The 25091-nt window shown below is 41.3% G+C and overlaps 3 protein-coding genes across 18 annotated transcripts in view; 2 read left to right on the forward strand and 1 right to left on the reverse strand.

The window, feature by feature from the left end:
* The window catches only part of MDN1 (midasin AAA ATPase 1), a 166527-nt gene extending 155086 nt beyond the window's left edge, over positions 1-11441 (forward strand). For 2 of the 3 annotated variants that reach the window (XM_072832058.1, XM_072832060.1), the window contains exons 93-102: positions 326-490; positions 1984-2147; positions 2822-2911; positions 4263-4378; positions 4986-5160; positions 6786-6859; positions 6957-7071; positions 8165-8228; positions 9000-9142; positions 9974-11441. In XM_072832058.1, the coding sequence (XP_072688159.1) occupies positions 326-490; positions 1984-2147; positions 2822-2911; positions 4263-4378; positions 4986-5160; positions 6786-6859; positions 6957-7071; positions 8165-8228; positions 9000-9142; positions 9974-10162 (1295 nt within the window). In that variant the 3' untranslated portion in view covers positions 10163-11441. The remainder of the gene's footprint in view (positions 1-325; positions 491-1983; positions 2148-2821; positions 2912-4262; positions 4379-4985; positions 5161-6785; positions 6860-6956; positions 7072-8164; positions 8229-8999; positions 9143-9973) is intronic. The other variant, XM_072832059.1, reaches the window with a different exon arrangement.
* A 4240-nt stretch (positions 11442-15681) lies between these two features.
* LYRM2 (LYR motif containing 2) lies at positions 15682-18639 on the forward strand. Its single transcript, XM_072832076.1, has 4 exons — positions 15682-15837; positions 16527-16667; positions 17459-17664; positions 17718-18639. The coding sequence occupies exons 1-3, from the start codon at positions 15793-15795 to the stop codon at positions 17537-17539; spliced, it is 267 nt and encodes an 88-aa protein (XP_072688177.1). The 5' UTR covers positions 15682-15792; the 3' UTR covers positions 17540-17664; positions 17718-18639.
* A 2933-nt stretch (positions 18640-21572) lies between these two features.
* Positions 21573-25091, reverse strand: part of ANKRD6 (ankyrin repeat domain 6) — a 197755-nt gene continuing 194236 nt past the window's right edge. For 13 of the 14 annotated variants that reach the window (XM_072832063.1, XM_072832073.1, XM_072832070.1 and 10 more), the window contains one exon: positions 21573-24622. In XM_072832063.1, coding sequence (XP_072688164.1) covers positions 24051-24622 — 572 coding nt within the window. In that variant the 3' untranslated portion in view covers positions 21573-24050. Of the gene's footprint in view, positions 24623-24666; positions 24844-25091 lie in introns of those variants that run through there. The other variant, XM_072832075.1, reaches the window with a different exon arrangement.

Raw genomic sequence — 25091 nt, forward strand, 5'->3', positions numbered from 1 at the left:
TCATAATGGTTAATGGAGGATAATTCCATTAACTGCTGAGTCATCTGTCCAGCCTGTTTTTTCTAGTTCAATCTCTTGTAATAGCAGTAAAAACCTAGTTAAGCATCCTACTTTTGTGGTAGAGAATAGGTAGTGACATCAGTAGGTCAGTAGAGCTTCCGGGGCACAGAAAAGCCAAGCACTGTGTTCATGTCACATAGTTGGTCAGCGGGAGAACCAGCATGAATAAAACCTTGGAAGCTAAAAAGGACAAACTACACCCACTCATGATTACTTTGTTCTGCAAAGACCTAGGCTTCTATGTATTTGTATGCTTTATTGGCAGATGTGGCCAGCAAGGAGCAGCAGCAACAGTCTACAGAAGATTCCAGGAGGGATCAGGAAGAGGAGGTGGAGGATACCTTCCTGGACACAGAGAAGGAGGAGGAGCTCCGAGCAGCAGACATAGAGCAGCTGAAACCAGAGAAGGTCAAGTCAGGGACCACGCCGGGTGAGTCCTGCAGTGAACGAATCCCTTCTGAGCTTTCTGACTTGGAGAAATCACTTCTGGTGTTCTGTAGTCTGATCTGGTTTGTTTTCCCGTATCCTAAACCATGGCCTAGGTACTTATTTGCCTATGATAATTTCACTATATTTCACTTCCGAGTCAAAAGGTAGAGTTGTGGGACACCTGGGTGGCTCAGTGGTTGAGGTGGCTCAGTAAGTGATTATGCCCTTTGGCTCAGGGCATAATCCTGGGGTCCAGAATTGAGTCTCACATTAGGCTCCTTCCCTTGTAGGAAGCCTGCTTCTCCCTCTGCCTGTGTCTCTGCTTTTCTCTTCTCTCTCTCAGTCTCTCATGAATAAAATAAATAATATATATATATATATATATTTTAAAGTGGAGTGATGTTGTAGACACTATCCTTCAAGGACACCTCAGAAACCTGAGTTTCAGGCCATCAGTTTTTTAAAAAATATGTAGGAAACAAAATAGTACACTTAATTCAGCTATGATCAGAAGATACACTCTTGATTATTAGAGAAATGTTTTCAATTATATAAAAATATAGACTATTAGCATAAAATACAGTAAAAATATTTAAAGAAATAGAATGGGGAAAATGCATATGAAAAAGTAACCAGGGATCCCTGGGTGGCGCAGTGGTTTAGCGCCTGCCTTTGGCCCAGGGCGCGATCCTGGAGACCTGGGATCAAGTCCCAGCTCCCAGTGCATGGAGCCTGCTTCTCCCTCTGCCTATGTCTCTGCCTCTCTCTCTCTCTCTCTCTGTGACTATCATAAATAAATAAAAATTAAAAAAAAAAAAGAAAAAGTAATCAAATGTCTTACATATAGTTGACCCAAGTATTATTACTAGACAACTTATTAAAAAAAAGAAAAAAAGACATACATTTAACACATTAAAAAATACTTTATCAGTGGTGGAATAAATGCAAATTCAAAAGAACCTGCCCAATTCAAGGGCCTTTTTTTTTTCTGCCTCCTTCTTGTCCTCTCGGGTTTTAGAACTATGACTGCCCAGCCATTATATAACAGTGGGAATGGCATAGCTCTGATGAAAATTCAGAATCCAGACTTTGCCTCTTCTTCACATTATAGGTTGAGGAAATATATTTGTTGAGTATATATTCTTTGCCTCAGTTTTCTCATCTTTAGAATGGAATGTGACTTTTAGTTTTTAATTTTATCCGAGGTCTATATGCATGTAGTTTAAAGAATCACACAGTTTTACAAGGCTTATCAGGGTAATTCGGAGTCTCCCCTACTTCTCTTTGTAGAACAGCCGCCTTTGACATTGCAGTGGGGAGGAGGGGAGCTTAGTGGACTAAGAATTGGCAGTGACTGACCCAAAGAGAAAGAACATGTGGAAATTTTCTGGGGAGTGAAGGAGTGAGGTTTGAGTAATTATTAGGATTGGCAGGCAATTGCAAAGGGTCTTTTTGTAATATTATGGTAAGTAAAACTCTCTTAAATGCAAATAGGCTTTGATGAGATGGAGGTGGAGACTCAAGCTGTTAAAACAGAAGAAGACCAAGATCCCAGGACTGACCTATCACAGGAGGAGACAGAGAATGAGAAACCAGAGAGAAGCCGAGATTCGACCATTCACACAGCCCATCAGTTCCTCATGGACACAGTTTTCCAGGTACTAAAATTTTCACAGATTACTGCTTTAATAAGTTAACAAAATGTAGTTATAAACTGCTTTTAAATGTTTGTGTTTAGAACTTCATGGAATATCTCATTGTTGGGAGTATATCAGAGTTTTTAGAACTCTTTGTGACAGTTCTCTCTAAATAGATAACACTCTTCCAGCAGTCAATCCCAGGGTCCTGATGGATTATCTGTCCTGACCTGGCTGTGCTGGTGGGTCTGGTCCTCCAGCTTCAGGTTCTCAGATCTACTCTTCTCATGTCCAGCATCCTTGTGTGAGAATCCTGTAGGGACAATTTATAGCTTTTGCTGGTGAAGTAGCAAGAATCCTTAGGGAAAACAGATTTAACGGAGTTGTTTTCCCTAATCATTTGATTTAATAGCAGTCTCGATTAATCAAAGAACATTCTGATATTAATACCTTTGGTTTTTATTTTGCTGGATATATTTCTTGTAAATGGTAAGATTTCCTTTATCTTGTCCTTACAAAATGGGAAGCAGAAGACTAGCTGTCTGGCATCTTCTTATTGTGCCATTAAATTTGCTTAAGTTTTGTTTCTCTTGTTATGTATTTGGAGTTCATACTGCTGGGAAGAAGGCAGCCAGTGATAATGAGTTGGTGATTTCACCCTAGACTGCCTCTTACCTGTGGCTTTTTCTTCTTAGCCCTTTTTAAAAGATATCAGCGAGCTAAGACAGGAACTGGAGAGACAGCTGGAAATGTGGCAGCCACATGAGTCTGGAAACCCAGAAGAAGTAAGTCACTGGTCTTTTCATAAGATACCTTGATTTTTTTTTTTTTAAATAGATACAGCAAGCTTAACAGGTTCTTAGCACCCATCACCCTTGTACAAGAGTGAGTATATATGGAGGCTATAATTAGTCTGAAGCCTAAGCCTATCCATTGCTTTCTGCCTACTTTGCCACTAGATATGTAGCTTAATTAAAACAGAGAAGCTGATGTATTTATTTCCTTTTTTTTTTAAACTGAAAAGTCTTTTTATTTTTTTATTTTTTTAAAGACTATTTATTTCTTCATGAGAGACAGAGAGAGAGAGAGAGAGGCAGAGACACAGGCGGAGGGAGAAACCGGCTCCCTGCAGAGAGCCTGACGTGGGTGAGACTCAATCCTGGGTCTCCAGGATCACGCCCTGGGCTAAAGGCAGCGCTAAACTGCTGAGCCACCCAGGCTGTCCCTAAAAAAGTCTTTTTAAAAATATTTTATTTATTTATTCATGAGAAACACAGAAAGAGAGAGAGGCATAGACATAGGCAGAGGGAGAAGCAAGCTCCCCACAAGGAGCCTGATGGTGGGACTCGATCCTGGATCCCAGGATCAGGACCTGAGCTTTGGCTCAGGCATATGCTCAGCTGCTGAGCCATCCAGACGTCCCTGTTTATTTCCTTTCATTTCCACTACTTACTGTATATAATAGATAAAACAGATAAGACATTGGTTGAAAAATGAGGCAAAATGTGTCATTATCAGAATAGGCCACCTGGAATGTTGCTGGCTGACATAATGTGTCAGCATTAAGTCAGAAGCTTCATTTTTAATGACTTGGCATCCTAAATTTACTGTATGTGTACATGTTTATATTTTGCGGCCACTATCCTCATTCCCACTACAGACCTGTAGGAGGGCTCTGCCATAGTTGGAGCTTTGTGTCTAGGCAATAAGCACACTGTTGAGAGATTTGCACTCATTGCTTTTGCTTTTGAAACATGACTCCGAGAGCCCATGATTATGTGGCTGGATCTCATAGCACCATAATATCCATCCACAGCTCCCTAGCCACATGAAGCGTACAGGTTATAGGCTTCATAAGTAGTGAGAATAAAGTGTTGATTTGGGCATGAATTCCAATATTTTCTGCCATTTTCATCCTTTCTCATTTGGAACCGAGGGTTGTGGGTTTGGTAGAAGAGGAGACATTTTTAAGGATATGAACTAGATGGCAGCTTGCTAAGAGAAGCTTTTGAGTTAGCTTCTGTGGACCAGGTTCATGCAGGTCATTTTGTACTGCTCTGCTTCAAGTGTCCTCTTGCTGTAATGACTTTGGCTGGCTCTGACGTTCTACGGGTAACTTCCATGTTATTGTCACAGGAAAAGGCTGCAGCTGAGATGTGGCAGAGTTACCTGGCCTTAACTGCGCCTCTTTCACAGCAGTTGTGTGAACAGCTTCGCCTCATATTAGAGCCTACCCAGGCAGCCAAGCTGAAGTAAGTCTTCTCCATTAGACTCACTCATAGTGCCCTGAAAAGATGGCATTGTCACCCTTTCTATTGAGCTCGGCCCTTAACCACTTACAGTACTGGCTTGTGGTGTCCATTTGTGCTGCATAGGCACCAGTATGTTATTCTATACCTTTTTTCATGTTACCTCTAAAAGGTGTCTTTTAAGTTTGGTATGACTACAGTTCCTTTGATTTATTAACATCTGATGGGAAAATTGGCTGAGCCTTTAGATGATGGGTGTGTAGGCTTGCTGCATGTGTTACTCACTTAGATCTTTTCAAAGATTTATCCAAACTGACAATTTCAGAACAGAAAAGAATCCAAGATTTAATCAGCACAAACATATTTTTCTAATTTTTAAAATGTGTCTTAGCTTACCTGGAAGGACCTAATTATTATTGCCAAATACATATCCAGTTTTTCTGACTGCCCTCAATTCTCAATTGACAGTGACACTTGAGTGTGCCAGGTTACTGGTTATTTGGTATTCTTGTTTATGAAGTATTACAATGTAATTTTATTCTTTAAAAAAAGTTATCAGAGGATGAGCAGTTGTTAACTAATCTTTGCCTCATTTGGGTAAATTTAATAGAGGAGACTATCGAACCGGGAAGCGGCTAAACATGAGGAAGGTCATTCCATACATTGCTAGTCAATTTCGGAAAGACAAGATTTGGCTTCGAAGGACCAAGCCCAGTAAACGCCAGTATCAGATTTGTTTGGCTATCGATGACTCTTCTAGCATGGTGGACAACCATACCAAACAGGTAAGGAAGCACAGTGCTAGTTTAATGAGAAATTGACCCCAAGCCATGCTTCATGGCCACCTAGAAGATTAAAATATTGTTCTGGCAAAAAGCACTTTGAAATACCAATTACTGTTCTTAGAATGTGATATCATGTTTGAGAAGACCTCAAATTTTTAAAAGAAGTTAAAAAGGCAGATTTAGGATGTCTCAAAATAATTTGGTCCCTTACTGTTGGAGACCTTTTAAGTTTGTTTATTTATTCATTCATTCATTCATTCATTCATTCATGAGAGACACACACACGGGATGGGGGGGCAGGCAGAGACACAGGCAGAGGGGGAAGCAGGCTTCATGCAGGGAGCCTGATGCGGGACTTGATCCCAGGTCTCCAGGATCACGCCCTGGGCCGAAGGCAGGCGCTAAACCACCAAGCCACCTAGGGACCCCACTTGTTCTTTTTAACCTTGCTATGCTCCTGTCTAGCCACAGAAGAGTAACTATGACAATGTTTATTTTCCACAAAATGCGACGTACTGTTAAACTATCTTTTATGACCTTGTACAACAACATATCTATCATTGATTTTTTTTTTTTAAGTGTTCAGTATATTTCTCTAAGTCTGAAATTATCTGGAGTTAGTGCTCTCTTAGTCACAAGGGTTTTTTGTTTTTTAAGATTCATTAGGAAAAAAAAAAAAGATTCATTAGAAAAGCAAGCACAAGCACAAGTGGGAGGGAGGGGCAGTGGAGGGAGAGAAGCAGACTTCTCTACTGAGCAGGGAACCCGATGCAGGGCTCCATCCCAGGACATAGAGATCATAACCTGAGCCAAAGGCAGACACTTAACAATCTGAGCCACCCAGGTGCCCCTAGTATATATACATATGGCTTAAGGGCCTGAATTAGGATATCACCATTATGGACACTGAAGACTGATGGTTTTTGCATTGATGCTATTACCTAGAATGAATCAATGAACAACCTAAATCTCTACATATGTTCTCTTGAAAAAGGTTCAAATCCAGGCTCCTCACTTTTTCCTAATGATGTTGGGTGATTTATTTGCTGTCAGTTTCATCTTCTGAAAAATGAGAATTGAAATAGTATCTATTATATGCAGAGTTGTGAAAATTAAAATGAAGTATGTACTCAGTTTAATGCCTAGCACTTGATATGTGTTCAGTAGATGTTAGCTGCTATAAGTATCACCTTTTTAGTGAGATTTAAATTCTAAAATTATGATATCATTTACATATGGGTTAAAATAAATTGGTTTTTAGAATCTTGTAGCCGTAAGAGATTACTTTTTATGTAGTCTTCCTGCCCTACTCTCTAACCCCACCCTCCAAAGGGAAAAATTCTAAAAATTTTATGGACCAAATCTCTTAGGATCACTTTTATTAGATGATGTCTAGAGAAGACCTTTGCTACTAGTGTAATAGATTCTGGGTTTCAGGATTTGTGATACTTGACAGGGTCTGAGTCACTATGGCCTCTGGCTTGATTGTGAATAGCCATGGTGATATTCCCTGTGGGCCATGCAAAAATACCATTTTCCTTGGGACTCTTGGTATAATAAAAGGTGAGAGGCATTGATCTAGAGGATATTCTGATTGCTTCAACCCTTAACTTTCTATTTCATAGCTGGCATTTGAATCTTTGGCTGTGATTGGAAATGCTCTTACACTCCTGGAAGTGGGTCAGATTGCTGTGTGCAGGTAAGGGTGCCTTTTAATTCCAGTAGGAAAATCAAACTATTGTTACATTGATCACACAAAAAATAACTCCCACTGTATTTCATTTTACTCTCTCTAGTTTTGGAGAGTCCGTAAAGCTGTTACATCCATTCCATGAACAGTTCAGTGACTCCTCGGGGTCCCAGATTCTGCGACTTTGCAAATTCCAACAGAAGAAAACCAAGATTGCTCAGGTATGCTGACAACATCAAAGATCCTCTGCACAGTCATTCTTAAGCAGGTGTGGGAAGACATAATTTTTATTTTTTTAATTAGAAAAGGGTTTTTTTTTTTTAAGGTCTTATTCATTTATTTGATTGAGCGAGCATGAGTGAGGGAAGGGCCAGATAGAGAGAGAGAGAGAGAGAGAGAGAGAGAGAGAAGCTAAGCAGGAAGCCCTACCTGGAATTTGATCTCAGAACCGTGGGATTATGACTTGAGGCTAAGGCAGAACCTCAACTGACTCAGCCACCCAGGGGCCCCAGAGACATAATTTTTAGCATTCTCTCCTCCCCAGTACGGTTTTAGGACAGGTAAAATTTCCAGTGCGGAATAGTTCTAGACTTCAGCCTATTTACCATGGGAATAAAAACTTCTTTGCACCCATTAGCAAATAGGGCATGACTTCTTTTTCTCAGTTCCCCAAAGATTGCTTGACTTTGTGTCACTAATTCTCTTGCTCCCTGTTTTTTGAGAGATTAGGGACTTTTGCAAAAATAAACCATCTTCCTGTACTCTTAATTCAGCCAATTTTTCTCCCCCATTTAGTTTAGAGAAGAAATAATGTAAAATAAACCAATGACTTGCTCACGATGACATAAGTTCAAAACAGCATAGGATGATAATTCTGTCCTCTTCATATCTGCCTTGATTTAACCTATTTTTATTATGTTGCACTAGAGATTGTATGTTTTCTTGCCTTTTTCTACTCAATTATTTTCTTCCGAAAGAAGACAACTGTTTTGTTCATTTGGGGGCATTTTTGATGTCTTATGTTTATCCCCCAGGGGAAGTGTTTTTTTTTCCTCTAGGGTGTGTTAGAGAACACTAATAGCGTGTATGCTAGAGATGCAGGTCTGTGCTGGAGAATGCCACTACCCAAGGATAGATGCCAGCAGTGCGAGTCATCGGTCCCCAGTACAGGTGGCTTGAAGGGGCACTGTGATTGCCTATATATCTGAGAAGGTTATTTGATTATCACTTAAGAGTTAGGAGTAATTTCAGTCTCTGCAACAAAGAAGAGAATTTCAGTAGTTTTCTAACGGCCTGTCTCTGGTTCTGGTTTAGTTTCTGGAGTCTGTAGCCAGCATGTTTGCAGCTGCTCAGCAGCCCTCACAGAACACCAGTCCAGGTGAGCTGCAGTTTTTAATTTTTATTAACAAAATACTTTTCTGTTACGTACATTCACAAGCTGCTTGCTTCATCCCACTATACTCATGACCAGACGGAATCTTAAGCAGGCTCCATGCCAGTGTGGAGCCCAAAATGGGGCTTTATCTCACGACCCTGAGATCATAATCTGAGCTGAAATCAAGAGTAGGATGCTTTTTTTTTTTTTTTTTTTAAGATTTTATTCATTTATTCATATCAGACAGAGAGAGAGAGGCAGAGACACAGGCAGAGGGAGAAGCAGGCTCCATGCAGGGAGCCTGACTTGGGACTTGATCCTGGGTCTCCAGGATCACACCCCAGGCTGAAGGCGGTACTAAACCGCTGGGCCACCGGGGCTGCCCAAGAGTAGGATGCTTAATCAACTAAGCAACCCAGGCACCCCTCAGTACTGCCATGTTTATACTTTATAGCCATAAATATGTTTTGTTATTGCTATAATGAAATTAATCTAATGTGACAGAGAAATTTTTTTTTTTTTTTTTTTTGAGAAATTGTTTTATTGACAGAAGCTTCATATGTCTTTGTGCAGCCTTGTGTCCCACTGGAGGGTCTGAAGTAATAGACTTAGGTCCCTTTTGTTTATGTCCAGAATTCATCGGTTTTGGACATCTCTTTGGTTAATAGTATAGAGAAAGGCTACACTAATTTGTCTTCAAGTAGATTTGAGTTGTTAAAAGTGGGATTTTTGTTTTGTTCCCTGCTTCCTCTCCTACTATATGTTCTACTTTAGAAACCGCACAACTCCTCCTGGTGGTCTCTGATGGACGTGGCCTTTTCCTCGAGGGTAAAGACAGAGTACTGGCAGCCGTCCAGGCCGCCCGGAATGCTAACATCTTTGTCATTTTTGTTGTATTGGACAATCCCAGTTCACGGGTAAGTATTACAAAAAGTTGCTTTTCTGGGGTTAAAGTGGGGATTCCCTTCAGCCTGTCCTATCTGATGAAATATGGCCTAAGTCACACCATCATCACCCCTAATGTTCATAATGTACATAACAGAAAAGTTGGGTCACTCTTCTAGGCACTTTTTTTTGGTGAATAACCCAGTGAGGTAGGGATCATTATTCCCACTTTGCAGTGAAAGACATAAACACAGATTATTATAGGTAATGAGTAGGAAAGCCAGAATTCAGATTCCAGAGATTACCCTTTCTGTGCCAACTCCTACCCTCGTGAGTCATCCTTTCCCTCTGCACTGTCTCCTTGTAGGTACTGCAGCCTTGATAATGGGCCTTATCCACTTGAAACTGTAGATCAGCCCCAGCCCATTCCAATTACTTCTATCCCAGCAGTGCCCTTCTCAGAGCAAGGTGCAGCAGTTGCTAAGTGAAAGATACCCACAGGGCAGTTCTGTTCCAGGGGAAGCATTGTCTCTACAAGTCACATTAAGGCCTGGATAACAAGTTGGAAGACTTGTGAATTACTCCATGTAGAAAATGGGATAATTTCCTTATAGGAAATTTGGGTTTTCTTGTCTGCCCTTTTCTCCCTTTTAATGCCCATATTCCCTCAAAGAGTGCTCAGAAAGAGATCTGCCGCCTCAGTAAGAGTTCTGAAAATTGTTCCTTAGTAATAAAAGCTAATTTTATATGGAGGAGTTAGATTATAGGAGACGTAAAAACTGTTAGCAAAAGAGATCAGAGAAAAGCTAGCCAAGGATACTGGTTTGGTTTTTCTTTTATATCAAAATGTTTTCTGTTGACAGGATTCTATCTTGGATATTAAAGTGCCAATATTTAAAGGACCTGGAGAGATGCCCGAAATCCGATCATACATGGAAGAGTTCCCATTCCCATTCTACATCATTCTTCGCGATGTGAATGCCCTCCCTGAGACACTCAGCGATGCTCTGAGGCAGTGGTTTGAGTTGGTGGCAGCCTCCGATCACCTGTAGAGAAGGAACAATCTAAAGTGAGACTTTAAACCACGGTCAGACTGTGGCGTCTCTGGCTAGGTGCTCCCTCTTTTGGACAAGTGCTTTTGATCTGATTGATAAAAATTCACTTATTAGCTACAGAAAGTTTTTATTACAATGTACATTTTATTTTATAATGTGCTTTCAGAGCTAGAGCAAGCCTGGGGCTCCCTGCTTTGCCTGGGTTACAGTTGTAAGAAATCTGGGTCAGTGAAGGAATAGCAGCAGCAAGTGTCTGATGTCGGAAGCCCTGGCCTAAGAGGAGACCTGGGACCAGCTACTTCTTTCCTCTTGCAGGAGCCCTGGACACCTACCGATAGCAGCTGCTAGAATTAGGATTGTCCCAGTCCTTTGGACAAAGGACTAAAGGCAGCTCCCCTTCTGACTCTGCTCTAAGGCTCCACCTTGCCAAGCCCATAATGTGTATCCAAGTACTATCAAGAGGCTGAGACAACTGCAGCTTTGTGGAGTCCTGAGTGTGTATCTTTTCTCATTGTGCTTCATGTGACGGGAAATACCTTCTTTTGGAGGGGGTAGGTAGGTTGCATTATAGGGGTTCTCAGAAAGCAACCAGTCATGGGGCCCAGGTGGTCAGAATGACCCTGACCCTTGGGTGATGGGAAAATGAAGTAGCTTTTCCATGTTGTCTTTCACATTTGCTGCTTCAGGAGACTATGCAATGATGGGAAGCTGATTTTCCCTTTGATTATTTCATCCTCCTAGTGCCACAGCCCACCCCTGTTGTTGTATTTATTTCTTAAGGTTTTCTTTTTTTTTTTTTTTTTTTTTTCTTAACAAGAGGAAGAGCTGTTCCTCCAATGCTTTTAAGCTGGACTGAGCCAGTCCCATTCTGGAAAAAAAAAAATGCTGTCTTTAGGAAAAATAAGCAGCTACATTCCACCCCGCCCCCCCCCCCCCCCCCCAAGTCAAAATACATCAGCGGTTTTTAGACAGTTTTTACTTGGCCAGAAAAAACACTGCTTGAATACTTGAAATTGTGTGCTGTGTTCTATTTAAGTTGTCAGAATGTTCTTTTGTAGACAATATGCCATGATGTATAATTGTCTATCTCCACATCTGTTTTCAAGTTACACTGTGAAGTTTGCCACATTTTTGAGGTGGTCATCAAAGACACAGATTGCTTGTTGTTTAACCAAGTGTCCTAAAGCATGTACCTGAGGTTATATCACTTTTTATTCTAAAAAGCTATGCAGCTTATATTCTGAAAATTATTAAATATATACCACTGTTGATATAATTGACTATTCTTTTTTTTTTTTTAATTTTTATTTATTTATGATAGTCACAGAGAGATTGAGAGAGAGGCAGAGACATAGGCAGAGGGAGAAGCAGGCTCCATGCAGGGAGCCCGACGTGGGATTCGATCCCGGGTCTCCGGGATCGCGCCCTGGGCCAAAGGCAGGCGCCAAACCGCTGCGCCACCCAGGGATCCCTATAATTGACTATTCTTAATGGACTATGACAACTGTATAAAAGGTGTGCCAGAAGAATGATTTTGTCTGCTCCATCAGTCAGCTATCACTGGCTAATATGGTGTCACCATAACCTGCACAACTTCAGTGACTCACTGCAATAATGGTTTCTCTCTCATTTGTGTTTCACATCCACGATGGGTGAGCTGCCACATGCTGGCTCCGCGGCAGAGGAAAGGACAAGTTGAAAAACACAAGAGCTTCTAAAGATTTTGTTCGAAATGACATGTTTGTTCGTTTCATTGGCCATTGCCCTCTATGATGGGTCTGGTAGGGAAAGACACCAACATTCTGACCATAATGTGGTCTATCATATATATCTTTGAAATTGTACCATATAAGCTGGAGCTTCCCAGCTGGTATCTAAGAGTCCCATTGTCAGCTTGTGCTGTGATGGGAAAAGGGTTGGAAAGCATGGAAGCAGTTCCAGGAGACCTCCAAGGAATGGTGATGTCGAGTCACAGAGGGAGTTCTGAGGGTATGCTTGTCTCCTTTGGAGCTCAGAAGTTATAGCTGCCTTACTTTGTCTTCACACCCCAATCTTGTTCAGTCTAACGTTGACATCTATTTTATCCCATATGCCCTTCTGCTCTGCTTACACTATAGTTGGAGCACTTTTAATCTGTACTCTGGCCTACTTTGGTGATAACCTAGACAAGTCACTTTGCCTGCTTCCTTTTCTCATAACAGCCAAGAGATCTTTCTAAAATTCCTTTAGAGGTCCCTATTGTGAAGCCGGCATTATTCACCCTTCTTAGGGTGACCTCTCCTGTCTCTTCTCTCCCAGAATCTCCCCAACAGTAGCTGGTCTGGTCACAGCAAACCAGAGGTCCTGGAATCTACCAGTTTGGAATTTTCTTACCTAATGGGCCTTTCTTGAACCAGCTGCCTAGTTCAGATAAGCCCTCAAGTATGAACCCTGCCATCTATAATATTGGACTTAGATGCTCCCCTGTGTTATGTTTCCTGCCCAAAGTGAGTCTGACCCATGACAGTATCCCAGTGTCTAGCATGAGTGAATGTTTCTGGATGGGAAGAACTAGTATAAAAATGTCTTCTCACATTAATTTATAGATTCAGCACTATAAAAGATTTTATAATGATTTGCAGGGAAAAGATACAAAAAATTCTTGCAAGAAACTACAGGGTAAAAAAAAAAAAAAAAAGAAACTACAGGGTATTAGTCCTGAGGAATAATAAAATGTATTAGTCCTCTATGAAGTAATCCTGAACAATTTGTTCAGACCCTAAAAAAAATTACCATATGGTATCATAAAGCCCAAGAAGAGTGATTTAATAAATGGTGTCAAAATTAGTTTAGCAACTGGAAAAAGGCTTGGCATTCATATGCCATAAATAGATGTAGTAAATATTTTAAGACACAATAAGGTCTAATTGCAAATTTCTAAAGGTGGGGGGATGAAATTGAAAAGCCTCAAAAGAAAAACACATGAGTATACAGAGACTTCTTAAGGCTATATAAACAAAAAGAACAGCCAAACAGGCCATACAAAATTAGAATAAAAGCCTTCATCTCCATAAATGGGACCAGTCATGCCAATTCATAAAATACCCCTTGCCACTTTTATGTCACTAATTTTTGTTGTTTTTATTTTAATAAAGATTACTCATGTTTTTTTTTTTTAAGATTATTTATTCATAGAGACAGAGAGAAAGGCAGAGACACAGGCAGAGGGAGAAGCAAGCACCATACAGAGAGCCAGACGTGGGACTCCATCCAGGGACTCCAGGGACTCCAGCATCATGCCCTGGGCTGCAGGCTGCGCTAAACTGCTGCGCCCCCGGGGCTGCCCTATGTCACTAATTTTTGTAAGAAAAGAATGAATTGCTATTTCCAATTAGAAGAAACTTTAAGAGGCAGTCCCAGTTAACATCACCCATTCAATACCTGGTAGTGGTCAAGAAACGTAGGCATTGGAATATAGGTGGCAGGTCCTGTTTTCAGTGCATTACATATATAATGCAACTCTGAGGTAGATGTTATTTCAGCTTCCTTCCAGATGAGGAAAGATGCCAGGAGAGATTAAGTTGCCAAAAGAATACAATTAGGAAAAGGGAGCGCCAAAAGTTTCCAACAAGTGAGACAAATAAATAGTAAATAGGTAACCAAATGAACATGTTCATTTTTGGCTGTTTTAAATTAGACCAATTGTATTTGACAACGTATAGCAAAGATTCACTAATGCTACTTACATTAGGGCATGTGTGTTTTGTGGGGAGGATAAAAAAGTTAGGAGGAGGGATCCCTGGGTGGCGCAGCGGTTTAGCACCTGCCTTTGGCCCAGGGCGCGATCCTGGAGACCCGGGATCGAATCCCACATTGGGCTCCCGGTGCATGGAGCCTGCTTCTCTCTCTGCCTATGTCTCCACCTCTCTCTCTCTCTCTCTCAATGTGTGACTATCACAAATAAATAAAAATTAAAAAAAAAAAAAAGGAGGAAAAGCTTAAGTTGTGGGAACATTCAGTTCCTCATTATTAGTGATACAAAACTGTTAAAACTCTAATGGAGCAGCCATTTAAAACCTGGGAGCTAATAATGTGAAAATTACTACAGGGGAGACTTCACTAAAGTAGTTAGGAGGCTAAGAGGGACCAATGTCCCTTCCAGGAAGAATTGTCAGTTACAGACACTAGCAGATGCCCAATTATAGCTCCCAAAAGAAGGTCAACAGGAAAGAATAATCAATTACAGGCCCTAAGGGGGAAAAGATGTGAGAAGCACAATGTTCAAGAAATCAACTACCCCAGCAACTCCAGGAAGAATCTTGATCCCCCCCCCAATGAATTTTGCAAAAGAACTCTCAATTTCCTTCTCCATAAAGTAAGTTCCTCCCCTTTACTGGACTCGCCTGTAGTTTTGCCATAGCTTGTGTGTCCCCAACTGCAATTCTCTCTTCCCAAATCCACTTTTGCTGGTAAAATAACCTTTACGTATAAGATTAATGTAAGTAAGTAATGGCAACCAGTAAGACTGCCACCATGGGGAAAATGCTTGCAAACAGAAAAGATCAGGATAAAAACGGGAAAAAAAACAAAATGAACAGAACACTCTAAAAGCCAACATTTACACTTTTATTATTTCTAACTCTACCCATCTAAAAGCCTCAACAGGGGATCCCTGGGTGGCTCAGTGGTTTAGCGCCTGCCTTCTTCCCAGGGCATGATCCTGTGATACACTTATTCTGGAGTAATCCTGGAGTGTATTTTTTTCTTTTAGTTGGACAATTTTCATTGCAGTATTCACAATAGTCCAAAAGTGGAAACAAACCGAGTGTTCATCAATAGGTGAATGAATCAACAGTATGTGCTATATCTGTACAGATTATTATTCAGCCCTAAAAAATAATGAAATTCTGATCTATACTATGACATGGATAAACCTCAAAAACATACTAAGTTTGGGGCAGCCCCGGTGGCTCAGTGGTTTAGCGCCGCCTGCAGCCCAGGGCGTGATCCTGGAGATCGGGGATCGAGCTCCCCGCGTGGAGCCTGCCTCTGTCTCTCTCTCTCTCTCTCTCTCTCTCTGTAGCTCTCATGAGTAAATAAAACAAAATCTCTAGCTTTTAATTTTTGACAGTTTTGAGGTGGGGAAATACACCAAATCAGCTTTTCTACAGGCTCCCTGCATGGAGCCTGCTTCTCTCTCTGCCTGTGTCTCTGCCTCTCTCTATCTCTGTATCTTTCATGAGTAGATAAATAAAATCTTTAAAAAGAAATAAAAATAAAAAAATAAAAGCCTCAACAGGAATACGCTAATTTTACCCCTCTCCAACTAATCCAACGGTGCCGGGAACCGTGCCAGTCGCCTTACCACTCCTATTATCACCACTGTTTGTGACGCAAGAATTGCTGCCTCCTCTCACCCATAAGGAAATTTAGTCCGAGTCAAATTGCCCGAGGCTCTAGAGCTCATCATTGGTTCCAACCGCCCCATTTCTGACACTGCGGTGGGGGGGGCCGAGGGGAAGCCACCGGCCGTCTCCCAGGAAACCGAGCTCGCCCCGCCCCTTGGCCACGCCCCCGCTTCCGCTCCTGCGCACTGGAGCCCGCGGCGGGGCCGGCGGGGGTGAGCGCGCCCGCGCTCTCGGCAGGACATGGCTGCTTCCCGCCTGCCCCCGGCGACGCTGACGCTGAAGCAGGTAGCCGGTTCTCGGCCGCGCCCTGTGGGCTCTGGGAGCTCGGCCGCGGCGACGCCGTCCGCCTGTCGGGCCGAGCGGGGTGGAGGCCGTGTCGCCGACGGACGCGGCACCTGCGCTGGTCGGGGACCTGCTGTTGTGAAGCCAAGGCTGTGGGAACCGAGACCCGGCTTTCTGCGCGGCGGCCCTCTCTTGCTGTTGAGGGCCCTTAGGCTGGACAAAGGGAATAAGCAAACAGCCCAAATCAACCTTTTGCTCTTTTAAGTTCACCTTCGCCCTTTTTAAAAATTGGGGACGACTCCTGGTGCATGGAGCCTGCTTCTCCCTCTGCCTGTGTCTCTGCCTCTCTCTCTCTGTGACTATCATAAAAAATTAAAAAAAAAAAAAATTGGGGACGAAAGAGAAGTCAATCTATGTAGTTTGGTGTCCTAAAGTAGAGCCCTCGGGGGGCCCCTGGGTGGCGCCGCGGTTTAGCGCCTGCCCTCGGCCCAGGGCGCGATCCTGGAGTCACGGGATCGGGTCCCGCGTCGGGCTCCCTGCGTGGAGCCTGCTTCTCTCTCTGCCTGTGTCTCTGCCTCTCTCTCTGTATCTCTGATGAATAAATAAATAAAATCTTAAAAAAAAAAAAAAAGTAAAGCTCTCTGGGGCTGTAGATTTTGCAGTTGTAATCGACATTTCTCCTCCCTCCACAGTTCTTGAGAAGGCAACAAGTTCTCCTCCTCTACAGAAGGATTTTGCAAGCCATTCGACAAGTTCCAGATGATTCCGATCGCAAATACCTGAAGGACTGGGCAAGAGAAGAATTCAAAAGAAACAAAAGTGCTACCGAAGAGGTGAGAACACGATCACGGTGAGGATAAGCCCTGACTATTTTGTATTAGTTGAATTATATTTTATTTTATTTATCTTTTAAGATTTTATTTATTTATGAGAGAGAGAGGCAGAGACACAGGCAGAGGGAGAAGCAGGCTCCGTGCAGGGAGCCCGATGTGGGACTCCATCCAGGGTCTCCAGGATCACGCCTGGGCTGAAGGCGGCGCTAAACCGCTGAGCCACCCAGGCTGCCCCCAGTTGAATTATTTTTTAAAAAGTTTAATAGACGTCTTGGAATATAAGGGTCACGGAGATACAGATCCTGACCATTGCTTTTAATGTTACCAACGTCCAACTCAATTGATATTTAAAATTTTACAGGGTGGCCCCGGTGGCGCAGCGGCTTAGCGCCTGCAGCCTGAGGTGTGATCCTAGAGACCAGGGATCGAGTCCCATGTCGAGCTCCCTGCATGGAGCCTGCTTCTCCCTCTGCCTGTGTCTCTGCCTCTCTTTCTCTCTGTGTCTCTCGTGAATAAATAAATAAAATCTTTTTAAAAATTATAAAAATAATAAAAAATAATAAAATTTTACAGTCTTTGCTCTATAGTAGCATTACCTGACTCCTCTGTTAAACCAGACATACAAGAAGAAATAATAAGACAGCATGATGGTTTGGGAAGTATGATGACGGGTATATGAGAACATGCCTAATTCACAGTAGTTCCAATTCACAGTGTTGGTTAAACAAGGTACAGCTCTACTCTTTCATTTGTTAGTCAAACAGTGACCAAATTTCACTTTTCTTCTACAGGATACAATCCGGATGATGATTACTCAAGGCAACATGCAACTTAAGGAGTTAGAAAAAACACTTGCTTTGGCAAAATCTTAACTACAGCATCATTGTGAAAGATTTTCAGTCCATATGTATTGTTGAGCTGATGAGACACTCAACGATGGGCAACCTAAAACCAAGTCCAACTGTACAGTACTTGGGAAAATATCAGAACATGGAGCCTGAAAAAAAAAAAACAAAAAAACAAACAAACAAACAAAAAAGAACATGGAGCCTGGCATGTCAGAGCAAACAAAAGCATATCAGAACAATTGCCTTAACACTGAAAAACATAATCCTGCATTTTGAAAATTTTTTGGATGTGTCATCAGTTCAAGCAGCAAAAACCAGTGTAAGTGGTCAGCACATAAGATGCTCAATATCATTACCCGTCTGGGAAATGCAAATTAAAACCACATTGAAAAAATAATAATAAAAAAAATAAAGCCATATTGAAACAGTACCACATCCACTAGAATAACTGTGATTAAAAACAGCTAATAACAAATGTTAGTAAAGATGCAGGGAAATTGGAGCCCTACACATACATGGCTGTGGGCTTATGAAATGGCACAGCCACTCAGAAAACAGACTGTCAATTACTTAAAAGATTAAGTTACCATACAGTTCAGCAGTTTCTTCCTAGGCCTATAACCAACAGAATTGAAGATCTTTCTATAAAAAACTTTTACAGGAATATTCATAGCAGCATTATTTATAACCAAAAAAGTAGAAGCAATCCAAATGCCCATCAACTGACAAATGGTTAAATAAAATGTCTAGAATATTTAGCAATAAAAAGAAACGAAGTACTGATGCATGCCTGCTACACATGGGTGAACCCCAAGACCAGTCACAAAAGATCACATGTGATTCCATTTACATGAAATACCTAAAGTAGGAAGAGGTGGTTGCCCAGGACTGTGGACAGCAGGAGAGGGATTGCTACTGGACATGGGGTTTATTTTCTGCGTGATGAAAACATTCTAAAGTTAGATTTGGGCGTTGGTTACACAACTCTGAATCTACTAAAGTCCTTTAAAGCCTACATTTTGCATGTGTGATATGTGAATTATACTTCAATAAAGGTTTTTTTTTTTTTCTGATATATAATTGATATACTGTGTAAGTCAATAAAGCTGTTTTAAGAAACAGTATGAGATGTATGGAGGTATACTGACCTCAGGAGATACCTTAGGCCTTTCTAGAAAAAACCCTGCATTACTGAGGGCTGGTGAGGTAGGTTCTTCAGATTTGTAATGATGCAGTAGCTCAAGGACTTTCTGAAAGGATCACTGGGAATATAGATCTTTGTTGGAAAGAGGAGAGACAGAGGCTTAATGAACACATTGAAGCACTTACCAAAAAGAAAAGGCAATATCTGGATGAAACTAATGCAATTACCTTAGCATCCATATAGAAAGACATGAAACCATCAAGGAAGATCCTTGGTGCATTAGGTTCTCCTCCAGTGACAGGAAGAAAAAGTTTGAAGAATACACTGAAGACAAGAAGTGGACCTGAAGACACTCTGAGACCAAATGTATACTAGTTAAGTTAGTGAAAGTGAAAACTTATGAAAGAGGCTGGATTGTCAATCCTGCAAATAGACATCCTCTGTTCTTTTACAGAATAGATCTAAAAATTTAATCCAAGAATCTGACCAGCATCTGAAAAGTGTAGGAAAAATGTTGCAGAATGATAGATGGTTACCTAGTACTGTACTGTGTGCCAGAGGAGAGAGAGAAGCAGATGGTGGCGTTTGTCAATGACCTGCATTGCCAGGATCCACCTGCCGCTCCCACAGCCTCAGCCCACAAGACAAAATAATTCTGAATATTCTTCAACAGGGTAATCTAATATCAAAATGCAGGAGCTAATTATCAGATTTGTACATGAGTACATTAATCAACCTGATGAACAGAAGCATTTGTAAACAGTCTGAACAGAGGACACTTTTGTGTAGCATGATATACATACTCAAGTATAGGCTATTTCTAGTAAATCTAAAATCCTGACACTATAAATCATACTTTTATGAGATGTAGAAGTGACTTGATGATGTTCTTCCTAGCAGTGGTATATGTCAAAGATGTGAGGAGCATTTGTACTTTGAGTTTGTAAGATGCAAATACCAGACTCTAAGAAAACCTAGCTTGGGATTTGTTCTGTATGTTTTTTAAATTGGGCAAAACACTACAAATTGAATTGTCCTCTTCCAGAAGCGAAAATTATTATAATCTTAAGTAATAATGGACAGTGTTTTAATGCTAAATAAATCTTAGGCTAAACAACAATTTCTCCTCCCACATGGAACCATGCTCATTAAGATGTTGGCCAGGTTAGAACTCCTGGTGAAACACATTTTATTTAGCGTCTTTATCAGTGTTCTGGCTTGGATAACAAATTACCTGTGTGGGGGCACCTGGGTGGCTCAGTTGGTTAAGTGTCTGACTCTGGATTTCTGCTCATGTCATCTCAGGGTTGTGAGATCAAGCCTGGAGTTGGGCTCTGTGCTGGGAATGGGGCCTGCTTAAGACTGTCCCTCTCTCCCTCATTCCCTACCCATCCCTTAAAGCACAAAAAACACAACTATACTCTTATCTGAATGTAAAAGTTTTGTTTGTCAAGTTTAAAATACTTGGATGTTCAATATTTGAACTACAACAAGTCAAATCTTTGTATTAAAATTTTTAAAATACAAAAGCTTTCTAGCATGAGGATAAGCAGCTAGGGCTATTATTTAGCATACTGACTGTTCCTACATCATTACTGCCTTTTAAGTGTGCCATCGGGTTGGAAGTTCCTAAACTCACGGCACAGGCATTGCTGTGGGTGTGCCTGCAGAGGACTTTGTAATATTTGAGGAAAACAGAACATATTTCCTGGTATTTGTATTATTGTAGTCACACAAGCAGACACTCAGAAGAGGCTGAGACCACACTTACCTAAATTGTCTCTTGTTTGGAGGAAAAATGCTAGTTAAACAACAGAAGGTAACAGCTCACATCCATGTGGAAAAAACCCGGGATTATGTAGAGCAAGTCCGAGCCGGATCAAAAGCAAATCATCACTTTGTGCCAAACTAGAAATTGCCACAGCCTATTTCCTTCCTTCAGTCAGACATCTGAGAAATTCTATCAGGATTAAGTTTGCTATTTTTGTTTACTAAGAGGAAATTGCTTTTTACCCACACTGTTTTCCATCAGGAATATCTCTGCTGCTTCTCGATTATGTGTCTCATGGATTTAATATATGCACAATTGTCATATTTTGACAATATTAGAGAAGAATGTTTCCCTTTGAAATCAACGGAAACAATTTTAATTTCTCTTATTTATAAGAATTCTAAAAGGTCACTGATTTTGTCTTTTAAATCCTAATTGATTTGGCTTTTATATCACAGGAAGAAATGTATTTAGTTTTTATGAACAATTTGTTAGGAAATGTTATTTCGCCTGCTTACAATTATAAGTGAGGTTTTGTTCTCTGCTATTTTCTAAAAGGTCAACTTTTTTTTTTAAATTTTTATTTATTTATGATAGTCACAGAGAGAGAGAGAGAGAGAGAGGCAGAGACACAGGCAGAGGGAGAAGCAGGCTCCATGCACCGGGAGCCCAACGTGGGATTCGATCCCGGGTCTCCAGGATCGCGCCCTGGGCCAAAGGCAGGCGCCAAACCGCTGCGCCACCCAGGGATCCCTAAAAGGTCAACATTTTAAACAAAACAAGCTTGCACTGAGAAATATTTCCATATTATGGGCTCTTGAAAAATTTATTTTTCATGCAGTGCATCTGATCACTACTTTAAAGCGGATGCATTTACCAGAAGTCACTCTTCTATCAAAACAAGGTAAAGTGTGGCTAGGTGAAGGCACTCTTTCTGGGAACCATAAATTTGGTCAACCACACAAATGAAAATGTACACTAAATATTCACACTTTCATTTCTAAATAAGGATTTTAATATCCATAATGTTGAGAACCATGGTTTGATGTTTGGAAGAGACAAATTCAAGGTAATAAAAGTACTGAATAGAAGACAACATACCTCTAAGTATCAGCGCTTGGCTGAAAAAAAAAAAAAAAAGATTTAAACATGAAAACATCACTTACTTTATTTTGGGCTCCCAAAGTCAAAAGTAAGCTTAGAACTATATTCAATCTAACCACAGATATTTACTTTATTCAATGCAATAATTCAGTAACAAAAGCCCCACTGTAGTGTTAGACAGTCTGTATTTTACATCATTTTATAACTATTGAGATTTCCAATTTCACTTTCAAACACAACCCACGCGAGAGACTATAAATTAATAATTTTGCTTCTTTGGAAAAGTACTATTGTGACATTCGCTCATTTTCGCAGATAGCACAAGGGAAAAATAAGGAAAGATACCTATCAAACCCAAAGTTGAATTTTTGACAGAACTAAAGAACAAAAACCCTGTCTTTGAAATTAAAAAGGTATTGGTCTTGGGATGCTGCCACCAGCTTGGGTTAGGATGCTGACTGACCCTGTTTCCTTGCCTCTCTGCTGGTTTTCCTTTCCATTAGAGAAGGATCCAGGTAATCAGCCAGACTGGGTGGCTTTGACTCTTCTCATTCTTCCCTAGTCTCTTCCCTGTTACTTGGACAAAAATACCCAGTTCACAATGAGAAGCTGCCTACTCAAAAGGGGTAGAGGTTATATAATCAAAATCCTTCCTTCCAAAGCACTCTATGGTCTAGTTAAAATTTGTTTTCAGCATTTCTCAACAAGGATATTCCTTGGGATAACAGATTTGGTAGGTGAAAAGAACTCCTGCTTAGACTACAACTTACTATCTCAGGATTTCATGTCTTTAAGTATCAGGCAGTTCTCAAGAAACTGATGGGTACTGAGGAAGGATTCCAAAGATGTCCCTGATGCCTGATTAGTGGAGCTGGGCAACTAAGTACCATCTAACTCTGCAGTGCCTGCATCAGGAACGCAGAGGGGGATGAGGAGAGGAAGGCACCTCTACGTGCAGCACTGCAACAGGAGCCTCCGGGGGAGAATAAAACGTTCTTAACGGTAGCTGAGGAACGAGACAAGCTCGCAGCCGTGAACATCAACTCGATAGAACATTCAATGGATTCCCCATCCAGGTTGTGTAATGGTGACCTAGATCTAGATCTAGATTTGTTAGGAATGTCCATCTATATCCATAGATCATCACTATTAAACAACCGTGAGCTTGATAGGCAAAAACAAAAGGACTATAAACATACTGTGTTTTTCTGGGTGTTCCCATGTCAGGAAATCATTTTCTCTTTGGCTCAATGAGCAACATTTTATTCAATGTTAGAGACAATAGTTACTGAGTTCCTGTGTTGATGGAAACAGAATTGAGATTTCTGTGCATACATGGAACCATGAGATGAATACAGTCCCACATACCAAGGGACACAAAGCATAGAAGATAATTCCAAAATTTCAACATAACCAAGCTACTTTTACAACTTTAGGATGAGAGTACAGTAAAATCCTTGGGGCTCTGCGAAGCTGAGAACAGTGGGGTCTAGATCAAGTTACTGAATTATTTTACCTTGACATAATCAGTGCAAAGCAGTGGGAAACTTTTGAGGCTCTTCACTGACAAGAGACGATGAGAAGTGAAATATTTTCAAGAAATGGCCTTACTTCTTTATAAAATGTAAACCAATAAAGCTCAAATTTAGAAAGGTTCTCTTGGATAACTGTTGTGTATTATGGATGTGGATATGGATAGAAGTTTCAGGTAATTGTTAGGTGAATGTTTTTCCATTAATCTTTAAAATCGGTACAATTAGTTAATTGTAGTATTTCCGCATTTTGGGTGGAAATACAGAAAAAAATGACCAAAGGATTTGAACCTTTCTCATTTGAGTTTATTAACAAATACTCCCAGGGCTATCAGTCAATTGCTCATTATTTTCAGTACCCTCTGACTTTGCAAAATATTTTAAGATATACTGGCTCTAGTGACATCAGGAAAATCTTTTTCTCAAAATCTGTTTGATAAGTTTTCATCTGGTTAAAAGGTCAGCACTTCAAGAAGTAGGAATTTGACAGAGCCGACTGAGCACATCTCAGCTACATCTCTTACAGAAAGATGCTCTTGTCTGGGCACAGCAGGTATGCACCACACTAATGACCACTGGAGCTTACAAGGGATTAATTTTTCTTCTTCCTTTTGATTTATATTATTATATACATCCTAAATTTTAGGCCTCAGGCTTTACACATCATTCAGTTTCTTAGTGTGGCTTACTTAATCTGAACTTTTGAACCTCAGATGAGGAACCTGGACTGAGGTTAGGAGTTTGTAATGAAACCTGAAACTAAGCCAGTGTTCCCTGGTTTCAGGCTCATTGTTGAGGTCTCATAACTTCAGGGCATAGGAAGCATGTTTCTGGCACATTTCAGAAATCTGTTTTTGTTTTTTGGATTTTTTTTTTTTTAAAGGCAAGTCAGCTGTGTGCATAAATGACACGTTGGGTATAGCTATCCCGCAGTCTCAAAACCAGCAATCCTCAAGAATCCCTTCTTGTGCTACTTCCCAGGTCCTAATTTTCCTTCTGCACCTTCGTCCGTAGTTTAGCAAGTTCTTCTTCTAAACTTTTAATATGTTCCTTCAGGGTGGCCTTGTCTTGCTGGGCTTTCTGACTGGCTTGGCTTCGAGCTTCTTCAATCTTCCTTTCATACCACTTTTCCATCTGGGTAGAAACAGCCTCAAAAAAATACTGAGTAATCTCCAGAGCCTGGGAGGTGTCTCGAACATGAGGGGCAGTCTGCTCACTCCCTGCTGCTGGTGGAGGCGGCCCACAGGTGTTACTGGGTGCCGGCTGCTGAGTCCGGTGCCTCGTCTGCCCACTTTTCCCAGACTTCTTGGTTTGGGTGCCTCTGTCAACACAGGGCCCAGCCTGCTGATCACATTTGGTTGCTTCTTTCAAGGGTACCAAGGCTGTCTGTACCTTGACGTTCCTCAGTCGGGAGCCTGTGCAGTCTGAGGAAGACAGCTCCTGCTGGAGTCTGTGGGGAACAGTGGAGCTGAAGGCCTTTTCCTTGGGCCTAACCACCTGAGGAGAACTGTCAGAAGCTGCTACTGGACCTGCAGTGACCACTGATTGATCCATACCTAGTTTCAGAAGGAAAATAAAACCACATTCACACAGTCATGTGGCTCTGGGTTGGCATTTCACAGAGTCCTGGTAATCCTTTAAACCATCAGCTACCACCCAACCACCCAAGCAACCCAACTGCCAACCACCATGTGTCCTCCCCTACCACTTACCCCTGATGACCATTTTGGCTTGTCAGGGCTTTCATGAATAACCTTGTTAACCACGCTGGCAGCATCTAAGCCAAAAAAAAGTTGCTGGCCTTTCTTTTAGCCAGTTTCAATTTACCTTAGAAAGCTCTGGGTACCATTTTGGATTGCTAAGGATGACCCAGCTCGTCAACTGCCTGCAGAATGACTGGGCATGTATTGAAGAGAATGAATATGCCCCTCCCCTAATTGATGGGCCTTTCCCAGGCCATGGCGCCAGTTACTAGTCCTTGAGCCAAGCTCCAATTTGGAGAGGTGGTCAAATCCTCTATACTCA

Source organism: Canis lupus, chromosome 7 (genome assembly GCF_048164855.1).
Source record: "Canis lupus baileyi chromosome 7, mCanLup2.hap1, whole genome shotgun sequence".
Lineage (NCBI taxonomy): Eukaryota > Metazoa > Chordata > Mammalia > Carnivora > Canidae > Canis > Canis lupus.